This window comes from Dermacentor albipictus, chromosome 1, assembly GCF_038994185.2.
Source record: "Dermacentor albipictus isolate Rhodes 1998 colony chromosome 1, USDA_Dalb.pri_finalv2, whole genome shotgun sequence".
Classification (NCBI taxonomy): domain Eukaryota; kingdom Metazoa; phylum Arthropoda; class Arachnida; order Ixodida; family Ixodidae; genus Dermacentor; species Dermacentor albipictus.
This window is the reverse complement of record NC_091821.1, coordinates 95,982,977-96,007,074: the sequence shown is the minus strand read 5'-3', so window position 1 is coordinate 96,007,074 and position 24,098 is coordinate 95,982,977. Positions and strand designations below refer to the sequence as shown.

The 24,098-nt window shown below is 45.4% G+C and overlaps 1 protein-coding gene across 2 annotated transcripts in view; it reads left to right on the top strand.

Moving 5' to 3' along the window:
• Nucleotides 1–24,098, top strand: part of LOC135902637 (centrosome-associated protein 350-like) — a 262,164-nt gene that overhangs the window by 238 nt on the left and 237,828 nt on the right. For both annotated transcript variants that reach the window (XM_065432834.1, XM_065432833.1), the window contains exons 2-3: nt 12,911–12,972; nt 13,068–13,111. In XM_065432834.1, the coding sequence (XP_065288906.1) occupies nt 12,942–12,972; nt 13,068–13,111 (75 nt within the window). In that variant the 5' untranslated portion in view covers nt 12,911–12,941. The remainder of the gene's footprint in view (nt 1–12,910; nt 12,973–13,067; nt 13,112–24,098) is intronic.

Below are 24,098 nucleotides of genomic sequence, written 5' to 3'. Positions count from 1 at the left end.
TCCATAGATGTAGTTACTAATGGTAACTAATCTTGTTCATCATCTGCACTACCTGTGTTTCACCAGCGCTCGTTTGTCCGAGTTGTTTTGCACCGAACGTAGCATTTGCGAATGAAATACACGCGACTCTTAGTATGCCGGTTGTTGCTGTGCTGCTGGTGGGACCAATTTTTGAAACTCGCGCATGGTAAATGTTGCAGCGTTGTAACATTTGCCATGCGAGGTACGCGAGTATGTTTATAGGGGCGGACGATGTTGTGTTTATGAGTTAGTTTACATGGTTCAGTGCCAGCCTTGTATATAGCAGGCGTGAGTGCGTTTATTCAGCGCCGATTTCAAACTCCGTATTAGAAAAAAAAAAAAAAGAATCGCAGTACAGTCGCACGCCTCTACAACGAAATGACCTGTATAACGAAGGAATAATTAGGACCCGGTTCTATCGTGAGGTGTGCGGTGCGTGACCGTTACAACGTAGCGACGTGTCTAACGAATGATTTCGGAGGCCTTGAGCACTTAGTTATAAAGGTGTTTAATTGTAGTTAATGGGCATCAAGTAAAGTAACAGAAACAGGCTAAGAACGTACGCTTGCTACCATAGGCGTATTTACCAGGGGAGCACTTGCCCGCCCCCCCCCCCCCCTCTACTATCACAAGCGGGAGAGCAAAGTATGCCACTTCCCCCCACCCCACACACACACTTTTGAAAGCGGGCACTTTTGGCTGTATGCTGGAAAGACTAGCGAAACTCCAGCTGAAGCAGAATTTTCTCAAAGGAGTCCTGAACCACCCCTCGGGCTTGGTGAAATAATATAGTCCACGGGTTGCATACGCTGCTGTGAACGTCTCGGTGCATTGAGTTCGCAAGCGGATCTTGAAGTCCCCTTTCCCTCAAACGTTCTTCAACAGAAGGCCCTGTCCTCACTCTCTTCTAGATGCACTATTTCATCGTCGGACCCACTATTTCGTCATTCCCTTAGACGGCTGCTATTGGCCGATACCTGACATCAAGCTGCGGTTGGCTACATGGCATAGATACCGCGGCCACCGTGGGGTGCCACCACGAGTCTACTGGCTAAGTGCACTGTGGCTCGATGAGGACAACCTTCTTTGGCTTATGTTTAGCGCGTCGTAGGCACCATAGGCGGAAGCCATCGCATCTGCGTTAACATCCCAATGAAATACTGTTTAGCAAGGTGACATTTAGAAGGTGGAGCATTGCGGGCATGCCCCACTGCGTCATAATCATTGCAGTGCAAGGCATTGAAGAAGGAATGAGAGCACAGCGGAGGCCATGTTTGACTGCTAATAACTCCACTTCTGCTGAATGCATTAAAGTACTTTTTGCGGCAAAGTATTTCTGAAATAACCTATTTTCTCTTCAAATGCATTTCTTCACTTCAATAAAAAGTGGTTCGGGCCCCTTTAATGGTGCGGCTGCATAAGTAATGCTTTTTTTTGCTACGTATCCCTTGCTTGGGACACGAGGATTGTCTTTTGTGCCTCCCCGTGATGTGCTGCAGTAGACGACACATGGGATCCGCCATGCACACTCGCGTTGCTGTGAAGGCCCGGCGCTGGGCAGTTCCCACCCTAACAAATGTCAGCTGTCACTACTTGCGTCATGCTCAATTTGTTTGGGACAGCTATATCCATATTTGAAAACACAGTCAACTTGATATTTGCCCTACGGGCAAGGGGGAGGTCTGGATAAATTATTATAATCAGCCACGCCCAATGATTGATGTGCCTTACAGCATGAAATCGTTAGATTATGAAATGCTAGAACTATTGAATCTCTGCCCAGAAATAGCCTACATAGCATTGCAGTCTCAGCACCTTATAACCATTAAAAACCTAACCAAACCTCTTACAGGTGTAACTCAAATTCCATCATGTAATCATGACTTATCGTAGATATGTTCATGAAAATGACCTTATTAGCATGTGCAGAGCCATTTCAATACCAAGAGAACACACTGACTTGAATTTTTTCTAAAGGCATGTGTCATTTCTGACATTGTCGATTTCATTTCATGCTGTTTCTAAATAATGTCTATACCATTACTTGTTTCACAGCAGGATCAAAGACAGCAGATATTTCATATTTTGAACGAATGAGGGCTTCTTTTTGGTTACGTGTACTGAAAACTTGAAATGTGTAGGTTGCTTATGTGTTCTGAAAACACTTAGTGAATACTTGCTTTTTCCCAATTTTTATACACTACATATGGCATTTAATAGTTTTCCCCCGGTATCCTCGCATAAACTATGCAGGGCATGGTGTTTTCATTTATTCAAAGTATGGAGTGATGAGCCATAAATGTTTATACTGTGTAGGTTCATTACAGCCTTTGTAGAAAGTTACTCATTGAGTCGTTCCAGCTGTCATGTTGCAGCTAATCACAAGGACTCCTAGAACAGCAGCACAAGATATGGACTTGAAATTTCGTGATAATGGGGAGAACTGAAACGCAACGCATTGCAAAAGTTTCGTTTTCCTGCTTTAAATGCAGGTGTAGCAGATAATTGCTAAACCCTCATTTTTTCAAGTGTTTTTGTGCATCATACGAGATGAGATTGGTAGTTTGTTTCTGCAGTATGCAAGGGGTCCACACTGTTATTTGTCTGTTTCACGAGCGGTGTAAAACTTAAACGGCTGTGCTGGCATAATTACATCCACAACTGAGGTAAAATTTTACGAACATAGGGGGAACAATACGCCCAATTTATGTGCGTTGGTAAATGCGTGTTGATCAAATACAGCCTAAAAAAGTGTAAGCAAGTATTTGAAAGTATCATGCTTCTCTTATTAGCTAGCTTTCCCAATGTCCCATTATACTTTGAAGGAATGGGCAGCATTTTAAGTGCAATGTGTCACTTAGTTTTCATGTTTCTGACTTATTTAGAAGTGTTACATTTATAGAGCCCTTGGTTTTCTTTTTTTTACTTTTTCATGCGCCTGGTGTCCACACTTACTAAAGCAGGCAGCTTCTTCATGTTTGGTGACTGTAAGGACAAGGTAATAGGGGATGTGTAGGTAACATTAAAATAGATGCATAATTGGCCCTTTTGCAACAAATTGCTTATGCAATCACACTAGATGTTATGAGCGTGTCTAACTATGGAGAATTGAGCCCGCTGCTCTGGCAGAAGTATAAAAGTCGCCAAGAATTTAGCGAAAATTAGTGGCACACTATGGAAACGCTCTGTTGCGAAGTTAAATGCAGTTAGATCAAAGACAGCCGTTGTAAAAAAAAATTCTTATTTAAGTGTTAGAGCGTGTGATGTGGCCACTATAAGCTATGCTTCCCAGTGTCCTGATATAGCTATAGGTTACAGCATGTTTATGTTTCATAGAAAGGGGAGTGGGGTCATGGCGTCTACAACATGCAACAAAATGTTTACGTTTCTGGTCCAGTTAAAAGCGTTGCAAAACATTACTGAGCTGTTGTTCTTTTCCCAGTATTTTTACGTGTCATAAGACATTCCTACTAGATTTCAGCGATGTCTTCAGTGAACTAAACAAGGCACTTTGCTTATATCTGACAAAAATAAAGGCAGCTTTATGGGCAATATGTAGGTAAACCTGAAAGACAGGAGAATATGATATTTGCGGTAAATTAGGCACACAAGTGATCCGGAGCTTCATGAATGTGTTTTACGAACAAAGCAGAATTTATCCCGCTGCCCTGTGAGAACTGTGAATGCAAGCAATAACATATCTTGCGGAAATTGAGCAGGGGAAGGGAGGGAAGGAGGACATCATGGCCAATGTTATGGTGAAGTAACATTTTTAAAGTCTGCAATATAATTACAAGCAACTGAAACTTTTATTGCAACTGTTCGGTAGAAACAGCTTCGCAGGAAATTGTCGTATTTCTCCAAGGTCGCACACACCTGCTTTCTCTTTCCTTGTGAATATTGCAAGTAATTTATGGCGATTGTACTTTGTTGTGTATAGCCTCAACAACACTATTACCTAAACGAGTGATATATTTATGCTGCAGAATTAAACACTGAAATTTTTTCTTTGATTATTAAAATTGTTTGTAGCAAATGTGAATTTATGTGCGCTGTACAGCTGCTACATTGCGGGATCAGGACCTCTGTCAGGTACTCATTGCCTTGTGTCCCTGCATCATCTTGAGATTTTAAATATTTGCAGGAAGTATTTAATGCAAATTGATATAGTTTATTGTGCCCCCATGGTTCACCATATGTGATTAATAAATAGGTCTATGTCTGTTAAATATAAAAATTACTGACAGCTGCATTTCCAAGCTATTTCACTTATTTTAATAGTAATTTGCAATATATATATATACACAGAGAGAGAGAGAGAGATCAGATTGCGGTTTGCCTCCCCCCCACTCAAGAAATAGTTGGTACGCCACTGCTTGCTACTTTCCATCTATCTTTTGTGCAGTGTTTTTGTCTAATTCACCACAGTTAATCTGCAGTTTACATGCTACTTGCCATAATACACTTAATTTGTCATTTTAGAGACAGGGCCTTCGGGCAAGATTTTTTTCTTCTTGTTGTGCCTATTTGTCACACAAGCAAGAATTGTTTCAGGATGCATTTTCAGCATACATTTATTTTGCCTAGTTGTTTCCATTTATAATTAGCCCTGAGATCCTATGATGCTTACCTTCATTTTTTTTTTTTTTCAATTTGTCTTGACTTTGCCTTTTTTTTGTGCCTCATGCAGACATGTAATACGGGGGCAAAATGCTCATTCTCATCAGACTGCACTGAATAGAAAAGGTAGCTTGCAACTCGTGTCGCCCACTCTCGAGTGTCGATGATTGCAACGTACTTGCCCAGTACTTGCGAGCCCTGCTATTCATTTGTGTTGCTGTTAATGAGACAATAAATGTGACTAGATAACTTCTTAGTCATTTGGTTGTCAGAAAGCTAGCAGCTAGCAAGAAGACAATGCCCATCCTGCTTTGTTCTAACTGGCTAGAGAAAAAAAAATGGCTGTGGCTTAGCTAGGGTTAAGCCCAGGATGCGAAGCATACTAGCCTTTATTTTAGTTGTTGAACCACTGTTTAGCCTGGTGAACAGCTGTCGCTTGGCTATATTTGGTTCGGCTAGACGAAGAAACAACTCATACGTTACTCTGCTTCACCTTCAAGAGTGGAACGCGACAGCGTTCCCGTTGACCCGCCAAGGGGTGTAAGACAATGGGCTACGGCGCAGCGACTACGCGCCCCGCATTGGACGCGGTGAGCGTCGAGCAACGCAGCGTTCGGCGCGGCAACGAAATGTGCGCCTGAGCAAGCGACGCACGCCTGAGCCTTAGAAACAGCTCGTTTCTAAGGCAACACCGCATTCACTAGAGGCGATTTTGTACCGCTTTGAAGCATCGTACTCGTGGCTCAGTGGTAGCGTCTCTGTCTCACACTCCGGAGACCCTGGTTCGATTCCCACCCAGCCCATCTTGCAAGAGTTGAGCCAAAGCCACCTAGAAAATCAGTCTCTGTAGCACGCCGCAACCTTCACTTCTCATTCCAATGAACAGCTCTGTCTCCAGGAGGCATCTCACCTCGTGAGCTAGCAGAGGCAAGCGCAGCTGCTTATATACCGCCGCGACGCCGCGAGCGACGGCGCGAGTTGGAGCCCCGGGGGTTTCTCCTCTGTCGTGACGTCACGGTGTCACGTGGTATTGAAGGCGACACCGCCGCGCTTGAGGGGCTGGGTTGAGCTCTCGTAATATGCTTCGCATAAAAAAATGGCATGACGGTTGTGTACTTCTCCCATGTATGTACTTTATTCCTCTGGAGTGAGACTACAGAGTACTGTGACTTTACACTGATGCAATATCTCTTTATGAACAAAGCTGCTTCGCCATTCAGTGTCTTCTGCAGTATTGCATCTTTGAGCAAAAATGAGAGACATTCTGCGGACATTGTGCTTTTGACAAAAAGGGTATTTTTGCGGAGCCTGCTATTCATACTTGCTGCCGTCAGAAATTATGATACAAACTATTAAAGTTAGTACCTAACTTCCCAACTAATAATACTACAGGGCACATTATACATGGGGGAAGACTCTAGGAGATTGAGTGCAACATGGAAAAAGGGTTCATCAGGGATGTCGAGGGGCTGAAGGCTGCCAGTAGGCAGTTAGGCAGGTGTCTTGCACTGCTGGCAGAGGTCACAAGACAATGTACATTCGCACAGAATGGTAGTAATCTGCGATAGCAATCTCTTTTGGCCTGGTCTAGGCCAAAAGGAGCACCGGTAAATACGATCATGTGTGTATGATACATCTAGATGTCTGGCGGTCTGTGCATCATGAAGCTGGCCCAAAACAGCAGAGCAAAGATGCAAGGGAACAACAAGCTAGAGCTCAGCACTGTCAGGACGGGCATTGTAGCGATGTAAGGTATTGCTGTGAAGTACAAGCATCCGTAAGGAAGGATCAGGGTGGGAAGAGTTCAGACTGTCTATGAGATGGATCGCGGTGCCATTCGGCAGCTATGTGGATTAAGGCTGTAATCAAGAGAACAAAGGCTCTATGTTTTCATCATATATATGAACCCATAGCAGCTGGGTAGGTCTATATGGCAAAAGTGAATGAGCACACGAAGTCAACGTGTCATGCTTGTGATTTTCTGCAAAAAGTTTCGGATGGGTCGTTTCCACAAAGGGCCACAGTAACACAATGGAAAGCATGCTTGAAAGTAGTCATATATTGCCACACTTTGCTTGTGGCGATGCCACTGTAAACTACTCTGTAGAGATGCAAGTGTCACATTGAAGAAGGCTCAAACTGTGCTGTCTGTGCAGAAAGGCACATGAAATGTTCTGTCCTGAAAGCATGGTATAATTTCCATGGGGTGTCGATTCATCAGGTACTTGTGTACAAGTGCACTCTTCTAGCATCAGTGGACATTCAGTGCTTGTTTTCTGTGCACAAGTTAATTTTCAGTGAAAATGGCAATACTTTAATATTGGAAATAGTGCTTGTGTTTTACTTGCATGACTTCTTAACTAATTTTTTTGTAAGACTGCCGTAGGCTAGCTGTGTCTTCCTCGGTCTCTGTGCTCTTAAGAGATAAAATTTTTAAAACAAGGCGAGTGCTTACTGCACCCATTTTTATTATCAAAGTGCAGTTTGTCCTTGGGAGTGATTCTGAGGTTATCATTGTACACATGTATGCCTAACTTGCAGTTAGTGCTGTAATAGGTGCCTAAAACATCTTTGGCACCTGTACATCTAATCCTGTATTTACTCCTGAAGTACTATCTCAGGCTTGTGCTGTAATTGCTTTATAGTAGAGCTGCAGTAGAGCTGTAACTGCAGTTCAAAATGGCTTCACAGCTACTGTTCATTGTGGGAGTACTGGCAGAAAATTTTTGTCTTGTATTTATTATTTTATTGAATAGCCGTCAACCCAGTAATTATGCTATGGAGCCCCACTTTCCCATGAGTGCAACAAAATGCAGCAAAGTTCGAAATGCATGGGAAAACCAGTGCAGCTTTGGACGTGAAAAAGGAGACTCATCACATTACCGAAACCTGTTGCGGTGGCCTCTTGATATTAAATACCACTTATGCATATACACACATGTGGCGACACACTCTGCGCATATTTCTGCGCACCTGCCATCTTATCATCTGGCCAAGCATACCACAGCTGCACGCTGGATTGCATGGCCGATAAAGCATAGCGCCACCGCCATGTTACCCGAGGTATGCGTCACCGACGGTGGCTATAAGAACAGGCTGCCTGGCTGATAAAAGCCGCCTTCTACCACCAGCTACTGTGACAAACGTAGCGTTGGTACGCCCGTCCGCTGACATCGTTCGCCGAATAAAGACGCGTTGCGTTTTTATGTTGGGATTCATCCTTCGCTAGCCGCGACATCCCCACATCTGGTGACCCGGACAACGAACAGCAACGCATCGCCATGGACGAACAAGACGCCCTTCAACGACAGCTGGAACTCCTCAACAGACAGCTTCACACGCAGCAAGAGGTGATCCAGAAGCAAGAGCGACAGCTTCAGGAACGGCACGACCAGCTCACTGGTTCCGTGCAGCAGCATCCTGCCGGTTCCGCCGAGGACGCCACAACCCCGGCAGACGGCATCCCGCACGCTGCCCCGCACGGCGTCTGGCGTGTCGCTGTCAAGCTTCCGCCGTTTTGGGCCGACTCGCCCGAAGTATGGTTCGCCCAAGTCGAGGCCCAGTTCTCTCTTGCGCACATCACACAAGACCGGATCCGCTACAACTATGTCATCGCCCACCTAGATGCCCGCTACGCCAGCGAGGTCCGGGATATCCTTGCCAATCCACCAAAGGCCAACCTTTACGAACACCTCAAGACGGAACTCATTCGCCGCCTGTCACTCTCGGATGACCAGAAGGTGCGACAACTTCAGTCCGCAGAACTTGCCGAGCGCAAGCCTTCGCAGCTCCTCCGCCACATGCGTGCTCTCGCGGGCAACATGGAAGTCCAGGATTCCTTACTGCGAGCACTTTGGCTTCAACGACTTCCACCGCACGTCCAGGCAGTTCTGCAGGCTCAGCTTACGCTACCTCTCGACCAACTCGCCGGGATCGCTGACCGCGTCATTGAGGTCTCTTTGCCGCCGTTATTGCCCACCGTCCAGGCTGTCGCCGCACCGCCGAACACCATAGAGCTTGCGCGGTGTATCGACGATATCAACCAACAGCTCAGCTCCATTCAACGACGCCTGGATCAACACTTCCCGACGCGCCACTCGCAAAGCCGTGGCCAGAACACTACCCCGTCGCAGCAGCCTGGTGACGACGACCGGTGTTACTACCATAGACGCTTCGGGGACAGAGCACGGCAATGTCGACCGCCCTGCTCCGCTAGAAATCAGGGAAACGCCAACGGCAGCTCGTAGCCACGGCTGCGAGCTGCCAACCTGGAGGCCATCGCATCTTCGTCACCGACCAAATTACAAAGCAGCGGTTCCTGGTCGACAGCGGTTCCGACATTTGCTGCTACCCGCGAGCCCACCTACAGGGTCCCCGCCCTTCTACGTCTTTCGAGCTCAGCGCGGCAAACCGGTCCACTATCCAAACTTACGGCTCGCTCCGCCTGCACGTCCAGCTCAAAAACCTACGCCCTGACCTTCATTGGAATTTTGTCATCGCCGACGTCACAGAGCCAATCATCGGCTCAGACTTTTTGGCGCACTACAACCTCCTTCCGGACTGCCGCCACGACCGTCTCATCGACGCGACAACGGCACATTCTGCGCCAGGTCAACGAACGACTACCCACCAGCCAAGCATCAAAGTACTCAGCGTCGAACATAATTCACCGTACCACGCCATTCTCGCCGAATTTCCCGGTTTGACGCGCCCCAGCGGGTTGCCACGCGACGTGCAGCATACCACCTTGCACTACATACGGACCACCCCAGGGCCCCCGGTTTTCTGTCGCGCCCGTCGCCTTGCCCCAGACCGCATGCGCATAGCCAAAGCAGAGTTCGAAGCCATGCTCCAGGAGGGAATCGCCGGCCCCTCCGACGGCCCATGGGCCTCACCACTTCACCTCGTCCCCAAGAAGACCGAAGGCTGGCGGCCCTTTGGGGACTACCGTGCCCTCAACGCCCGCACAATTCCGGACAGGTACCCCGTTCACCACATACAGGACTTCGCACATCGCATTTCCGGCTGCCACGTTTTTTCCGTGCTAGACTTGGTCAAGGCCTACACGCAGATACCCGTCAATCCGGACAACATCCCGAAAACTGCAATCATTACTCCTTTCGGCTTGTTCGAGTTTCCCTTCATGAGCTTTGGCCTGAGGAACGCTGGGCAAACCTTTCAACGCTTCATCGACGAAGTCGTCCGCGGCCTCGACTTCTGCTTCGTCTATCTTGATGACATATTGGTCTTTTCCCGCAACGCCGACGAACACCACAGGCACCTTCGCCTGCTTTTCCAACGCCTCGATGACCACGGCCTTCTCGTCAATGTCCCAAAGAGCACGCTCGGCGCTTCAGTCGTCAAATTCCTCGGCCATGAAGTTTCGTCAGAGGGAACTCGACCCTTACCTGAACGCATCTCAGACATGCAAAATTACCCTCAACCAACCACCGCTAAAGACCTTCGCCGTTTCCTCGGCATGCTGAACTTTTACAGGCGTTTCTTGCCACACGCAGCCGAGTACCAGGCTCCCCTCCATGATGCCTTGGCTGGTCTACGAGGAAACCAACCCATCACGTGGACACCGCCTTTAACAGAACTTTTTGAAAAATGCAAAGCTGCTCTTTGCACCGCCACACTTCTCTCCCATCCTGTGCCAGACGCTCCCTTGGGGCTCTTCACGGACGCCTCTAGCATCGCCGTAGGCGCCGCCCTTATGCAGCACGTAGACAACACCTGGCATCCCTTGGCGTTCTTCTCCAAGAAACTCTCAGCTCGCAAAACGACCCCTTCTGCGGCCACTCCCACCGACGAAACCACGACCCCCGCGCCGTCGAGTTCGCCAGCTTACTACAGAGAACTTCTGGCGATATACGAAGCAGTTCAGCACTTTCGCCACATTCTCGAAGCACAACACTGCACTATCTACACCGACCATAAACCTCTGACCTACGCCTTTTCTCAGCGCCGCGACAAACTCCCACCGGTTCAGCAGAACCAGCTCTCGTTCATCGCCCAGTTTACCACCGACATCCAACATGTCAGCGGGAAGGACAACGTGGTCGCCGACGCGCTTTCACGTGTGGCAGCTATTAGCCCTTCACAAATAACAGCTGATGTCCTCGCCGAGGCTCAGACTACGGACGCTGAACTGCAGGAGCTTCTTAAGGGCGGGTCCTCGCTACAACTGCAGCAAGTCCCCATACCTGAATCGACAAAGACTATCTACTGCGACATGTCAACAGCACGAAGCAGGCCTTACGTGCCCCTTTCCCATCGCCGTGGCCTCTTTAACCAGCTACATAATCTCAGCCATCCCGGCATACGCGCCTCTGCACGCCTCGTGGCTGACCGCTATGTCTGGCTCTCCATGCAGCGTGATTGCCGCACTTGGGCGCGCTCCTGCATTCAATGCCAGCGCGCTAAAGTGACCAGGCATGTCACTTCACCACTCGGCGCATTCCCCCAGACCTCTGGTCGGTTTCAACACGTCCACCTTGATATCATAGGGCCCTTGCCTCCAGCTGAACGCTATCGCTACTGCCTCACCGCCATCGATCGGTACACTCGATGGCCTGAGGCATGGCCCCTCGAGGGAATCACTGCGGAAGACGTCGCCTCGGCCTTCTTCGCCGGCTGGATTGCCCGCTTCGGGCCCCCTCGCCGCGTCACCACCGACCAAGGACGACAGTTCGAATCGCACCTTTTCCGGCTGCTCGGGCTGACTATCGGGTTCGAACGCTCGCGGACCACCAGCTACCACCCATGCGCCAACGGGATGATCGAACGTTTCCACCGACAGTTCAAAGCAGCCATCATGTGCCACCCGGACTCAACCTGGCCTGAAGCCATCCCAGCCGTCACCCTAGGTCTTCGCGCCACCTTTAAGCCCGACATTCAGGCTACACCCGCAGAGCTCGTCTACGGGGAACCTCTCCGCCTCCCAGGCGAATTTCTCGCTGCACCGCCATCCACCACCGCGACGTCAGATCCCACCGATTTCGTCGCCCGGCTCCGACGCACTATCGCTACCCTCCGCCCGTCACCTGCAGCTCACCACTGTAAGACAGCGCCCTTCGTCTTCAAGGATCTGGCAACGTGCTCGCACACTTTTCTCCGCGACGACACCGTCCGCCGGCCTCTACAGCCACCTTACAGCGGACCCTACCCAGTTATCCGTCGCGATGACAAAACCTTCACCCTGCGCATTAAAGGGAACGCCGTCCGCGTCTCTATCGACCGGCTGAAGCCGGCCTACACCGATTCCGCCGAACCAGCGAATACCAGTACACCCACAGACGTCCATCCACGACCGCCGACATCGCAGCCTGCTTCCGTCATTACGCGCAGCGGACGTCTCGTACGCTGCCCAGATTTTTTCAAGCCCTGAGGGCTCTCCACTCCGCGGGGGGGTGATGTGGCGACACACTCTGCGCATATTTCTGCGCACCTGCCATCTTATCATCTGGCCAAGCATACCACAGCTGCACGCTGGATTGCATGGCCGATAAAGCATAGCGCCACCGCCATGTCACCCGAGGTATGAGTCACCGACGGTGGCTATAAGAACAGGCTGCCTGGCTGATAAAAGCCGCCTTCTACCACCAGCTACTGTGACAAACGTAGCGTTGGTACGCCCGTCCGCTGACATCGTTCGCCGAATAAAGACGCGTTGCGTTTTTATGTTGGGATTCGTCCTTCGCTAGCCGCGACATCCACACACTATGGTCATGCTGCGGAAAGCCAAGTCCCTGCAGCACTCATTGGGGTAAGAGGGGGACAGTGTGTCCTCCTGTATTTCAATGAGAAGCGCACAATGAGAAGGCCAGTTTGGCAGCTTCCGGCAACACAGTCATTGTATGACCTTCAACCACTGCACTGGGCTCACAGGCAGGCTTCTAAGTTATTTGTCATACCATGTAAATGCTACCTCTACTTTTGGGGACTTAATGAGTCTCTTTTTTCACATCGGAAGCTGTGCTCTGCTTGACACATAATTTTAATGCATTGTATACTAGGTGCTGTAATTATTTGGGACACTAATGAGGAATTGAATCTTCAGGTTGTGATTATGGAGTCAATAGCTATCTAAAAAAGCGATAGAAAAGGGAGGACGCACAATTTTTGTTTTTGTACTCCTTCTAATGGAAACTTCTCAGCAGCCTTTACATAAAGCTGCTAGCTTTACTTTGTTTATCCTGGTGTGCTGAAAGCATTATTTTATCTCATGGCAGTAATTTAACTTTTTGATCAAATTGTTGTGTTCCAGGAGGAGGGGGGCATTTTCTTGACTTGGTGACATGAATGCTGATCAGAAAGGAGCTTGGCTGGGTTTGTCAATTTATGCTCAATACTTATTTTGCTTTGAGTGTATTTCCAATTAATTTCATGTGTAAATGAACACTTCTAATACTTTCTTTCAACAGAGCTGAAAGAAGTTCATTCCTCCCTGAATGACTTGAAGGACAAGGTACACTCGCCTTTCTTACCAATCTTTTTTCATGTAGAGGGCAAACCATTTGTACATGTTTTTTTTCTTTAGTAGAGAGCACTCCTACATCGTATCATGAAATAGAATCCTTGTTGCAGTCTTTAAAAGTGCTCTTTGGTAGTTGCACTTAGTCACATTGATATTTAGCATTGCATATAAAGGAATCTTGCTAAAGATGCTTTTATGAAACATGTAGCAGAAAAGTTTTCGAGTGCACAACCGCTTTTTTTTTTCTAAATCCAGGAGAGATCGGTGAAGTAGTAGTTTGTGTGAAGTTGTGAAAGCAGACTTGCACATTTGCAAGAATGGCTGTTTGAGTACAGATGATGTGTTGCCTTTCCTATTGGTAGAGGGCACATGCATGAGGTTGTGGTGCATTTGGACGTATTCATAGTCTGCCATTGCATACTGATAACATTAGCAGACATCAAAAATACTTTACCTGATAGGGCATATGCCCACAATAAATATTTTGTAGGCCCCACAACTGTGGGTAACAACAGCCTTGGCACAGTACTGTCTTGTGCCAGCAGACCCTGGCATTATTCACGAGGCTATGGACATGTTTGGTATGCATTCTAGCATCCACTCCTGCTGCACACCCACTGTAGTTGCTTAGTGGTTTTGGTGTTGTGCTGCTAAGCACAAGGTCGCAGGATCGAATCCCAGCCACGACGGCCATACTTTGATGGGTGCAAAATGCAAAAACACCCGTGTACTTATAGGTGCACATTAAACAACCAAAGGTGCTCAAAATTAATCGGGAGTCCCCCATTACGGCATGCCTCATAATCAGATGGTGGCAGCAATCACATAAGCACCAGCAACTTGAACAACATAGGAGTTTCCATTTAATGCAAATTGTGCAAGATTGCTGCTGGAAATGCACCACGCAGTGAAAAAAGAAGTGAGAGAAAGAAAGAAAATGAGTTTGAACTTGTCGCCCTAAAGAGGCTTTTGCTTTTGGCTCTGATATTGGAAAAGGTTGGGAAGAATAGCTTGCAAGACTCTGATCGAGGAAATTGGAGAGATACTGTGCTGTCGGGAAGATATCTCACAGCATCATCTTGCAACATTTTGTTTGCATCATTCTCCACTATTTAAAAAAAATTATTGCAGTAGAATGATCCCTGGACAGCACTTTACAAGTTCCAGTATACGGGGTTATCATTTTTAAGTTTTACAGAATTTCTAAAAATCGCTTGTTGGAGGTAAGCTTATTCTAGTCATTGAGCTGGATTATGGGCTCCCTGCAATGGTCAGGCGGCGCAGCGATCGGCTCAGCCGTAAGCGCCACCGTGTCAGTTGTGCAAAATACCGAGGCGGCCACTGCTACGGAGGTATGCTTTTGCGGCGCTCGTTTGGAACCTGTTGGACATTCTAAATTGTGGTTTTAAGAACTGCCGGACTATTCTTCAATAAAGTTTCTTCTTAAGGCCGTCGAAAGCATCGAGGCCCATTTTGGACCTCCGATGCTTGAGAAAGGACGTCAAATTTACGACTACAGCCATGTATATTGTGTCAAAAAAGCAAATAGCACTGACATCGCAGCGAGGTGCTTAAAATAAATTATGTGGTTTTAGGTGTCAGAACCATGATCTGATTATGAGGCACACCGTAGTGGGGGACTCCGGAAGAATTTGGACCACCTGGGGTTCCTTTACGTGGACCTAAATCTACGCACACGGGTGTTTTCACATTTCGCCCCCATCGAAATTTGGCCACCGTGGCTGGGATTTGATCCTGCAACCTCGTGCTTAGCAGCCGAACACCATAGCAACTAAGCAACCACTGCAGGTCGCGAAGTGTTTGTCACAACAAATCAAGCATGCTTGCGACGTCGAACTCAAACTAAGTTAACAAATAATTATTTTATTCCACTTAAGTGAACAAATATGGCCGTGGACGTTTCGCAAGACTGACACGAACTGCGACGATCCACTTGGTTGCTTCCCCCGGTTTTGAAGGGAAGCGGTACAGTTTGATACTGACATTCCCTTCGTGATTGTGACAATTCTTAGTGCAGCAGTATCTACGCTTGTTCTTCTTGTTCCCACTTCCCACGAAGGAGCTGCCCAGAGGCCGCGGTGAATTCATTGGAAAATTGGAAAAGCAGGCTTTGAGGTGGGCCTGAGCGCACCACGGACAATGGTGAAATGACAGTGAGGGCCTACCCACGGGTGCTCACCGCCGCTGCTAGGTGGCGTGACATGTACAGGCAAACTTCATTGCAGGGTGCCCATTGAGAGGCTGGCATTACTTGCATGAGACATGGAAGCACATATTCAACTAATTAACACATATTCACTAATTTCCTTTTAAATTAATTACTTTACGGCACATATGGCAGTGTACAAATTGTAGTTGGTGAGTTTGCAAGACATATCCACATGGAATGAAATAAAAGACTGACACCAGATAGGAGATATGCGCCATCAAATCTACCATAAAAATGCACTGTTCCGCTTCCTTTTTTAATAAAACTCATGCATTGAAACACAAACGTAACTGGAACAACCATGTGTTTTGTCCCACATTTTTGGAAATATCTTGAAATTTGTGTCATCCTTGATATTCATTTCAAGTGGATACGACTTGTAAACTGATCGGTTACAATTTGTAAATTGCAATATGTGCCGTAAAGTAATTAAATCCATTATTGAATTTTTTTTAAATTACTCTATATGTGTTTAAATTTCTCGTACTAGTGATGTCCGCCTCTTAAAATAATACAGCTCAAGGGCAAGAAATGTGCAGTCTACCACAGCCAATTTTTAAACATTCCATAAAATTTAAAAATCATCACCCCGTATAACCAAAATTTTCAACGGGTAATTCATTGTTACTGTAGTAAATGGTCATCAAGGAGAGCACTGTTTATTTTTACTGTTACTGTTGTACAAATAAGAGCACTTGCTTTAAAATGTTAATATCTCGTCAGAGCTGCTGTTATTCAATGCGTGCACACCAGCTCCTCAGAATCGTTCTGTCCGCTTTCATAGCTTCCCCCAGACCTTCTTGCATTGTGACATCCCTCCCCTCCCCACTGCAAGCCCAACCCAAAACGTAAATTAGAGGAGTGCTTTGGGACACGGAGAAACTCTTAGCAGAGGGAAGCTCATTCTGTTCTCTTTGGCAGTGTCTGGAGCATATCAATTCACGGTACAAACAAGGAAAAGACACCAGCGCTTACAGAATTTCTTAACAAGAATACTTTCGCATTACCACTGGATGCAACGTTTGCCAGTGCAGGTTCTGGCGAGTGCCTGTACCTGTTGAAATTGGTACTGGCTGCAGAGAGGGAAGCATAGTTTATAGCTCAGAGCCCCAAAATATAAGGACCATTTTGGCACTGTTTTTGGTCAGAAGTGTTGGCTGTCAATGGGTTCAAGATAAGTGCTGGTGACTGAGCACAAGGCTGTGGGTTTGATTCACAGCCATGACAGCTTTGTTCCGATATGCACTGAATGAAAAAATGCACAAGTACCTACATTTAAGTACACGTGACATAATTCCAGTCTCTCAAAATATATTTACTATGCTGGTGTTTGTTACCTAGTAATCTTAAAGTATCAATGGATTTTTGTCGCATACAGTTGAGGTCTGCACATGTTCTGAAAAATTTTTGTTGTGTTGCTGAACAATAAATTTAGGCAACAGTGCTGCATCAACATTTCTTAGTAGTCATTTAGAGGTTCTCTGTTCTGAACATTTTGCATGAGGCTGTTCTAGAAGTGCACTGTAATGGATTGGCATGTCTCCTGTTTTACTGTCTGGCTACCATCAGATGTTGCAAGAGGTGCCTGGAACTGTACCTTTTTTAATGGGAAGATAAAATGCCTGATGCCAGCAAGTCATTACTGTCCTTTAAAGGGCCCCTCTACAGGCCCCATAGCAAATTTTGATTATACATTGGAAGTTGTTACGTGTCCTCTAGGGAGCGTTCTGTCGCAAAAATTTCTCAAATCGGCTCATTAATAGCCGAGATGAAAATATTTCAGTGTCGCGAACCCATGATTTCAGGAGGCGAGCTTCACCGCAAACATAGATGCTCTCTCCACTTGTCCCGTCTAGCCTCTGCAAGCAAAATTCCTTCCCTGCGTTCTCCCATACCGGACCTCGAGGATTGCGCATCGCATAAGTTTTTAAATTTTTCTTCATTTCATAAGTTCATTTTTTTTCTCCTCACTTTTTTTGCGGTGTGGCACACTTCCGCTGACGGTGTCGCATGCGAGCTGTTGCGATTGTCTCATTTTGTGCATCACACGAGTTTGCGTGCTGTACACGAGGACACCTGACTGGCGGTATAATTTTCTCTGATACCCTTGGAATCACTGTGCCATTGGTAAAGCAAACATACTATTGGTCAAATGAAAAAAAAAAAACACAGGCCCATAATTGTGCGATTATGTGACTTACAAAGGAAAAATAGTTATATTCAAAAATTGCATCAAACTAAATGGAACAAATTTTAGTATATCTGATGGCTACTCACATGAAATACTTGAAAAAAGAATGTTGCTTTGGCGCTCTGCGCAGGCAGATAAAACCAATGGTGCCAAGGTGAAGCTGGTCCATGACAAACTTTATGTAAACTGCATTGCTTACACATGGGACTTCCGGTTCAATTCGCGGATGAAGCTTGCAAGCAATTGCAAGCTGCAATTGCAATTGCAATTGCAAGCAAAAACCCATGGATATCGCGTGAGGTCCTTCAAGCGAAGCGTAAAGTAAAACGACTTAGACATACTATTAAAAGAAAAGGGCCGAATCAATCTCTGAAAGACAATCTGACCTCCGCTCTCACTGACTTCAAAGGAAAGTTAAAAAATGCAAAACATCACTATTTCAGCACAACATTCCCCGACTTCATTACCAACAGTCCACACAGGTTTTGGAAATACTTTCGCCCGTGTTTAGGTGTGTCACCCGAACGGTCTCTAGAAGAGAAAACAGCTCGAGCAAACACATTCAACGAATTTTTCTTCTCGGTTTTCACTTCAGACAATGGCTTACTTCCCTCCCTACCCTGCCCACCTAAAACCATCGATTCATTGAGCATTACGAATGCCGGTATTCTTAATCTGTTGCTTAATATCGATATCAAGAAAGCTAACGGGCCAGATGATATCCCGAACGAATTTTTAAAAACGTATGCAGAATGGTGTAGCCAATACCTTGCCATTATATACCGCAAATCACTCGAGTCCGCACAACTACCAGATGACTGGAAAAAAGCGAAGGTAATTCCAATACATAAATCCGGCGACAGCAACGAACCTTCCAACTACAGGCCAATCTCACTTATCAGCACATCTTGTAAAATATTGGAACATATTATCTTCAAACACATCACTACATTACTCGAGCAAGAACATATATTAATACCTCAACAACACGGCTTTAGAAGTGGCCTCTCAACAGTAACACAACTAACCGAAGTGGTCCATGACCTTGCGCTCAGCCTAAACAACCGAAGCCAGACAGACATGATCCTCCTCGACTTCAGTAAAGCGTTTGATTGTGTAAGCCATGTAAAATTAGTTGCAAAACTGGAGGCTGCAATCGGAGGTGGTCAGATTACTGCATGGATAAAAAACTTCTTATCACACCGAACACAATATGTTATTATAGATAACACCCCTTCCAGGTCTGTAGCTGTCACCTCCGGTGTTCCCCAAGGGTCAGTACTGGGCCCATTGCTATTTTTGATCTTTATTAACGACATTGCTGCTAACATTGAATGTAACATTAAGCTCTTCGCGGACGATTGTATTATTTATAAAGAAATTCTCAGTTACGCAGACCACTTATTATTAAACAGAGCACTCGATTTGGTGTGCAGTTGGTGTAAAGAGTGGCAAATGTCAATTAACACCACTAAATCTGTATGCATGTCCTTTACAACAAAAAAGAAGCCTTCAGAATTTTCTTACGCCCTCGGTGGCACTTGCCTGAATAAAGTAAATAACCACAAATACCTAGGTTTGACATTCTCTTCTACCCTTTCTTGGAACTTACATATTGATAATATTACCTCAGTCGCATTACGCAAGCTTTTTTTCCTTAGACGATGTTTACGCCTTGCACCGAAACACACCAGACTACTAGCCTATACAACTTTTGTTCGCCCTGTCTTAGAATACGCTAACATCATCTGGTTTCCACACACATCAACTAACATATCAAAACTAGAAAAGGTGCAAAGAAAAGCTGTGAGGTTCATTTTTAACAAATACAGTCCCTATGACTCCCCTACAAGCCTCTTAGCTGATGCAGGTCTTAAAACACTATCTGTTAGGGCCAGACACGCCCGCTTAAAATTCATCTACCAACTAATGCACGACAGTTATAAGATAGACCGAACTAAGTACGTTACTTTGTCTACATCACGCCTGTCGCGAAAAAATCACCCATTTACACTAAACCAGTACAGTATTCGCAATGACACGTTCAAGTTCTCACTTTTCCCACGTGCGATCAGGGAATGGAATCTCCTCCACTCAGACATAGTTTCCTCTCCGTCGCTTTCATCATTCATCTACCTACTGGAGACATCAAACAGAGAAGACGCCACTTAACACACCCACATATCCTAATCTTAACCCACATATCTGTAATACTTATTTCTGTGCGTGGAATTTATGCATTTCAAACTCCAAACTCGCCGCTTCTGCGCGGTTGTCTGTTGGCTGTATAAGTTCTCTGATCTTACAAGTGTCATTCATTCGCTATTTTTTATATAAATTCTAGTAATACAATATTGTTATATTGTTATACTAACTACATTGTTACGCTGTTATGGCCATATTGTTATACCAACCAAAAGTATTGTACTAATGGTGATTTCTGCAGTAGTTAAGGAAGCGTTTTTCCTTTTTTTTTTCTTTTATGTACCATGTAACATGACCTGTTTGTTTCTTTCTGTAAAATTGTGCCCACCTGCTTTGGTCTCAACTGAGACTGGCAGTATTACAAATAAATAAATAAATAACGTTGATTCCTCCCACCTTGAGTGACATCAAAAGCCGTATGAAATCAGACTGATTAATGTTAATGCACGAAGTGTTGTTAATAAAAGTGAACAATTAGAGAGTTTGGTATTACATCACCCCATTTGATTTCCATTACTGAGACCTGGTTGTCTCCTTATGTTGCGGACGCAGATGTGTTTTCTCCTTTGTACAACATACTTCGCAACGACACAGACGAGGGGCGGTAGTGTAGCACTACTAATTAGGACTCTCACATATTAACCACTACTGAGCTTCCACAGATGTGAAAATGTGTAGTGCAGGTTATTTATAAATGAAATACCATTACTTGTTGGCGCTATTTGCAGGCCTCCAGGAAGCTCAGTGGAGGTCTTTGACAGACTCGATGACCACTTATCAAATGTGACAAGCAGCAGAAGTAAAATAATATTAGTAGGTGATTTTAACTTACCTGGCATGGACTGGGATGATAGAATTCCAGTATCTTTAGATAAGTTGCATGCTGAAAGCATGTTCGAAACAATGTTGAAGTACGACTTATTACAGACTGTTAACCAGCCAACACTAGTTCAAAGGTTCTGCCAGTCACTACTTGACTTATTGTTTTTATCCCAAGGATCCTTTCAGCATGAAAACAGCGTCGAACAAGGGATATCAGATCACAAACTTATCGTAACCACCCCGAGACAAAATAACAAGTGTTTGGTAAGCTACCCGCCAACAAAAGCGTACAATTTCAACAGTGCTGACGACACGTCCAATTTAAGTTACTAAGAGACAGCACTTGACTTAATGCCTACAACAAATTATATCAACCAGCTTTGGAATTGCTTCAAATCTGCCGTACAAGACTGCTTATCATGTTTTGTACCCCAAAGGACAAAGCGCTTAGAAAAAAACAATCCGTGGGTAACTTAGAACATTGTCCATCTTAAACGGCAACTGCGCTGTACGCGTAAGAACAAGCCAAAAATACTGCAGTGATTGTAAACTTCAGTTCTCAGTTGCGCAGTGAGCTAAAAACAGCTCGAATGTATTTTGTGACTAATACTCTATCCAAATACATGGCAACCTCACTGTAGAAGTTTTGGTGGTGTATGAGTGATTCCAAAAGTGCGGCAAAAAGTGTACACATGAATGGAAACGCGCGTAGTGAACCTAAACTGGTTACAGAAGCATTCAATCAGTTCACATCTGTTTTCATTCCAAAAAATAAATATGCTTCAGAGCTAACTTAGCAATCGAGTGATAAAAGCAACCTCGGTATTTCATAAGAAGGCATAATGGCAATGCTTCTCAAATTAGACACCAAGAAATCCCCATGTCCTGATATGATACCTAATGAATTCTTAGAATGCTATTGTGACTGGGTATCAAGATTCATGGCTATTATTTTTTACTTGTCCCTTTGCGAAGGAAAAGTGCCACGAGAGTGGTACCAGTCTTTAAAGCAGGCAATAAACTCTCTGTGGATAATTATCGTCCCATTTCAATCACTTGTACGGCATGTCAAATTCTGAAACATGTGATTTCAAAGCAGTTAGTAGAATATCTAGAAAACAATAGCCTGTTTTACAGCAAACACAGATTTTGAAAGGGCCTGTCAACAGTAACCCAATTGTTTGAAACACTACATAGTTTTGCAAAAGAAATTAACTCCCGGCAGCAAATAGATATGATTGCAATAGACCTGTCGAAAGCTTTCGGCAGGGTATGTCATGTGAAACTGATTGAAAAAAATGTGTGACCTTGGTGTTGATTCTCAGATAATCAAATGTGTTCAAGCCTACTTGCATAACCGGTACCAATTTGTTGAAATATCTGGAAGTCATTCATCTACATTGCCCATGTCGTCAGGTGTGCCGCAAGGGTCAGTTTTGAGACCTGTCTTATTTTTGTCGTATATTAATGACATTGCAGTTGGTGTCCATCCAATGGTTGATGTGAGATTATTTGCAGATGACTACGTTTTGTTTTGTTGTGTGAAAAGTGTCAGGGGCCAAAGAATTTTGAATGAGTCTTCGAAAGTTATCATTGACTGGTGTGCTACATGGGACATGAAAATTAATTTTGAAAGAATTACCTGTGTGACAGTAACAAATAAGAAAACCCTCCTACAATACTCATATACCATTAACCAGAAAGAAATCAAGCGTTCCAAGCATGTAAACTATCTTGGAATCACTATTACCGATAATTTGCGGTGGGGCAAGCATATTGAGTGCATTTGTGGATCTGTGCAACGTAAGCTTGGTTTCCTGAAAAGGAGGTTACAAAATGCGACTCCTGATGTCAAACTTGCGGCATATAAAACTATAGTAAGGCCAGCAATGGAATCTGCTAGTATCGTTTGATACCTTCACAGTCAAACCGAAATTAGTAAATTGGAAAGAGTCCAAAGGCTAGCGGCCAAGTTCATTTTTTCGTGCTACGACGTAAAACAATCCGTGACTGCGCTCCTTGACAGGGCCGCTCTGAAACCCTTGTCTCAACGAAGAAAAATAGCAAAGCTGAAATTCCTGTACGAGCTTTATAATAAAAAGTTGAAAATAAATCCAGAGCTGTATCTACGACATCCAGTATGAGTATCAGCTCGTACAAATCACCCTCATGCCATACACGCCAAGGGTTGACGCATTCAAATTTTCATGTCTCATTCAAACCATTGTTGAATGAAACAGACTCGATGCCAATGTGTTCACAGGATACTACTCAGCCGAAATGTTTCAGCAGAGGCTGGAAATGCTTTTTGTGTAAATGTGTAAAAGCCCGTTAGGGCTTAACAGTAGTGGAAATAAATAAAAATAAAAATAAGTCTGTGCTACACAAATACTGAGGCAAACATGAGCGGATCACGGAGCATGATCTCATGGTGGGACACGGCAGAAAATGACATAGTTTCGGGGTCTGTGTGCGCAACTGCATGACGTGGGAACAAGCAGACCAAATGGAACTACATCTCTCTTGCTGCGGTGCAAAGTGAAACAAAAACATGCAGACATTCAGTTTGTGCTTTATTATTTCTCTAAGCTTTAAAGGGCCCCTGAAATGGTTCAGACAAATATTGTAGACGCGTAAGGTGCAGCTAAAGTTATTCATTCGCACCACAATTTGTGTGAAGCATCTCATATTAATAGAGCTATGGACGATTACAAGTTACCCTCCTTTATAGTCATGTATTTTCTCCTCAACTCATTCGCCGAGTGATCGGGGCTAAGCTCCGCCTTCACTGGCTCTGTGTCATGATGGCACGTCGTGTCGTCGACTTACCGTTCACCAGGAGCAAGCGCGCAAAGCCTCTCCAAACTCTCCTCCTGCTGCTTGGCAGTCGACCCCAAGCGAGAGCTATCGAAGCAGCGTGCGTTGTGAGCATTCTGTCACAGCGCCGAATGTGTCTGGTATTCCGATAACCACAGGCAAGCTGGCCGTTTAGACGTAATGGTGGAGGCATCAGCTCAAGCTGATGAAGGAACTTTAGCGTAGACGTATGTGAGTTGCCTGATCGATCTCCACGGTCCAGCCACCCATTGGCACAGAGCTTAACCAGCCAAACAAAGAACTAATATTGCTCTAACCAAGTGTAAAACATTTTAAACATTTACAAAAACAATGTGTTAATGATTACACTCCTGCGAAAAACTTACACCAGCAGCAAAGAAGAATACATCTCGTTACTGCTACTGGGTGTGGTTCAGCTCTGTGCCACCAGGTGGCTGCACCTTGCAGACCATTCACATTTGCGCTTCTGCTTATCCCGTGAAACGACATGGTCAAACGGCCAGGCCCTGTCCCCTTGCGCTTGCGTATACCCTAATACCGGACTCGTAAAACGCTATTGTGTTAGTAATCTTCCGGTGTAAAGTGACGGCCGCAAATGCGCAAATCCTGGCCCCGATCGGATAGTGGCAGCCCGATGCACTGTAGCCAGTCCGCTCGTCTGCTGCCTTACAGAGGGACACAATGTTGCAGCT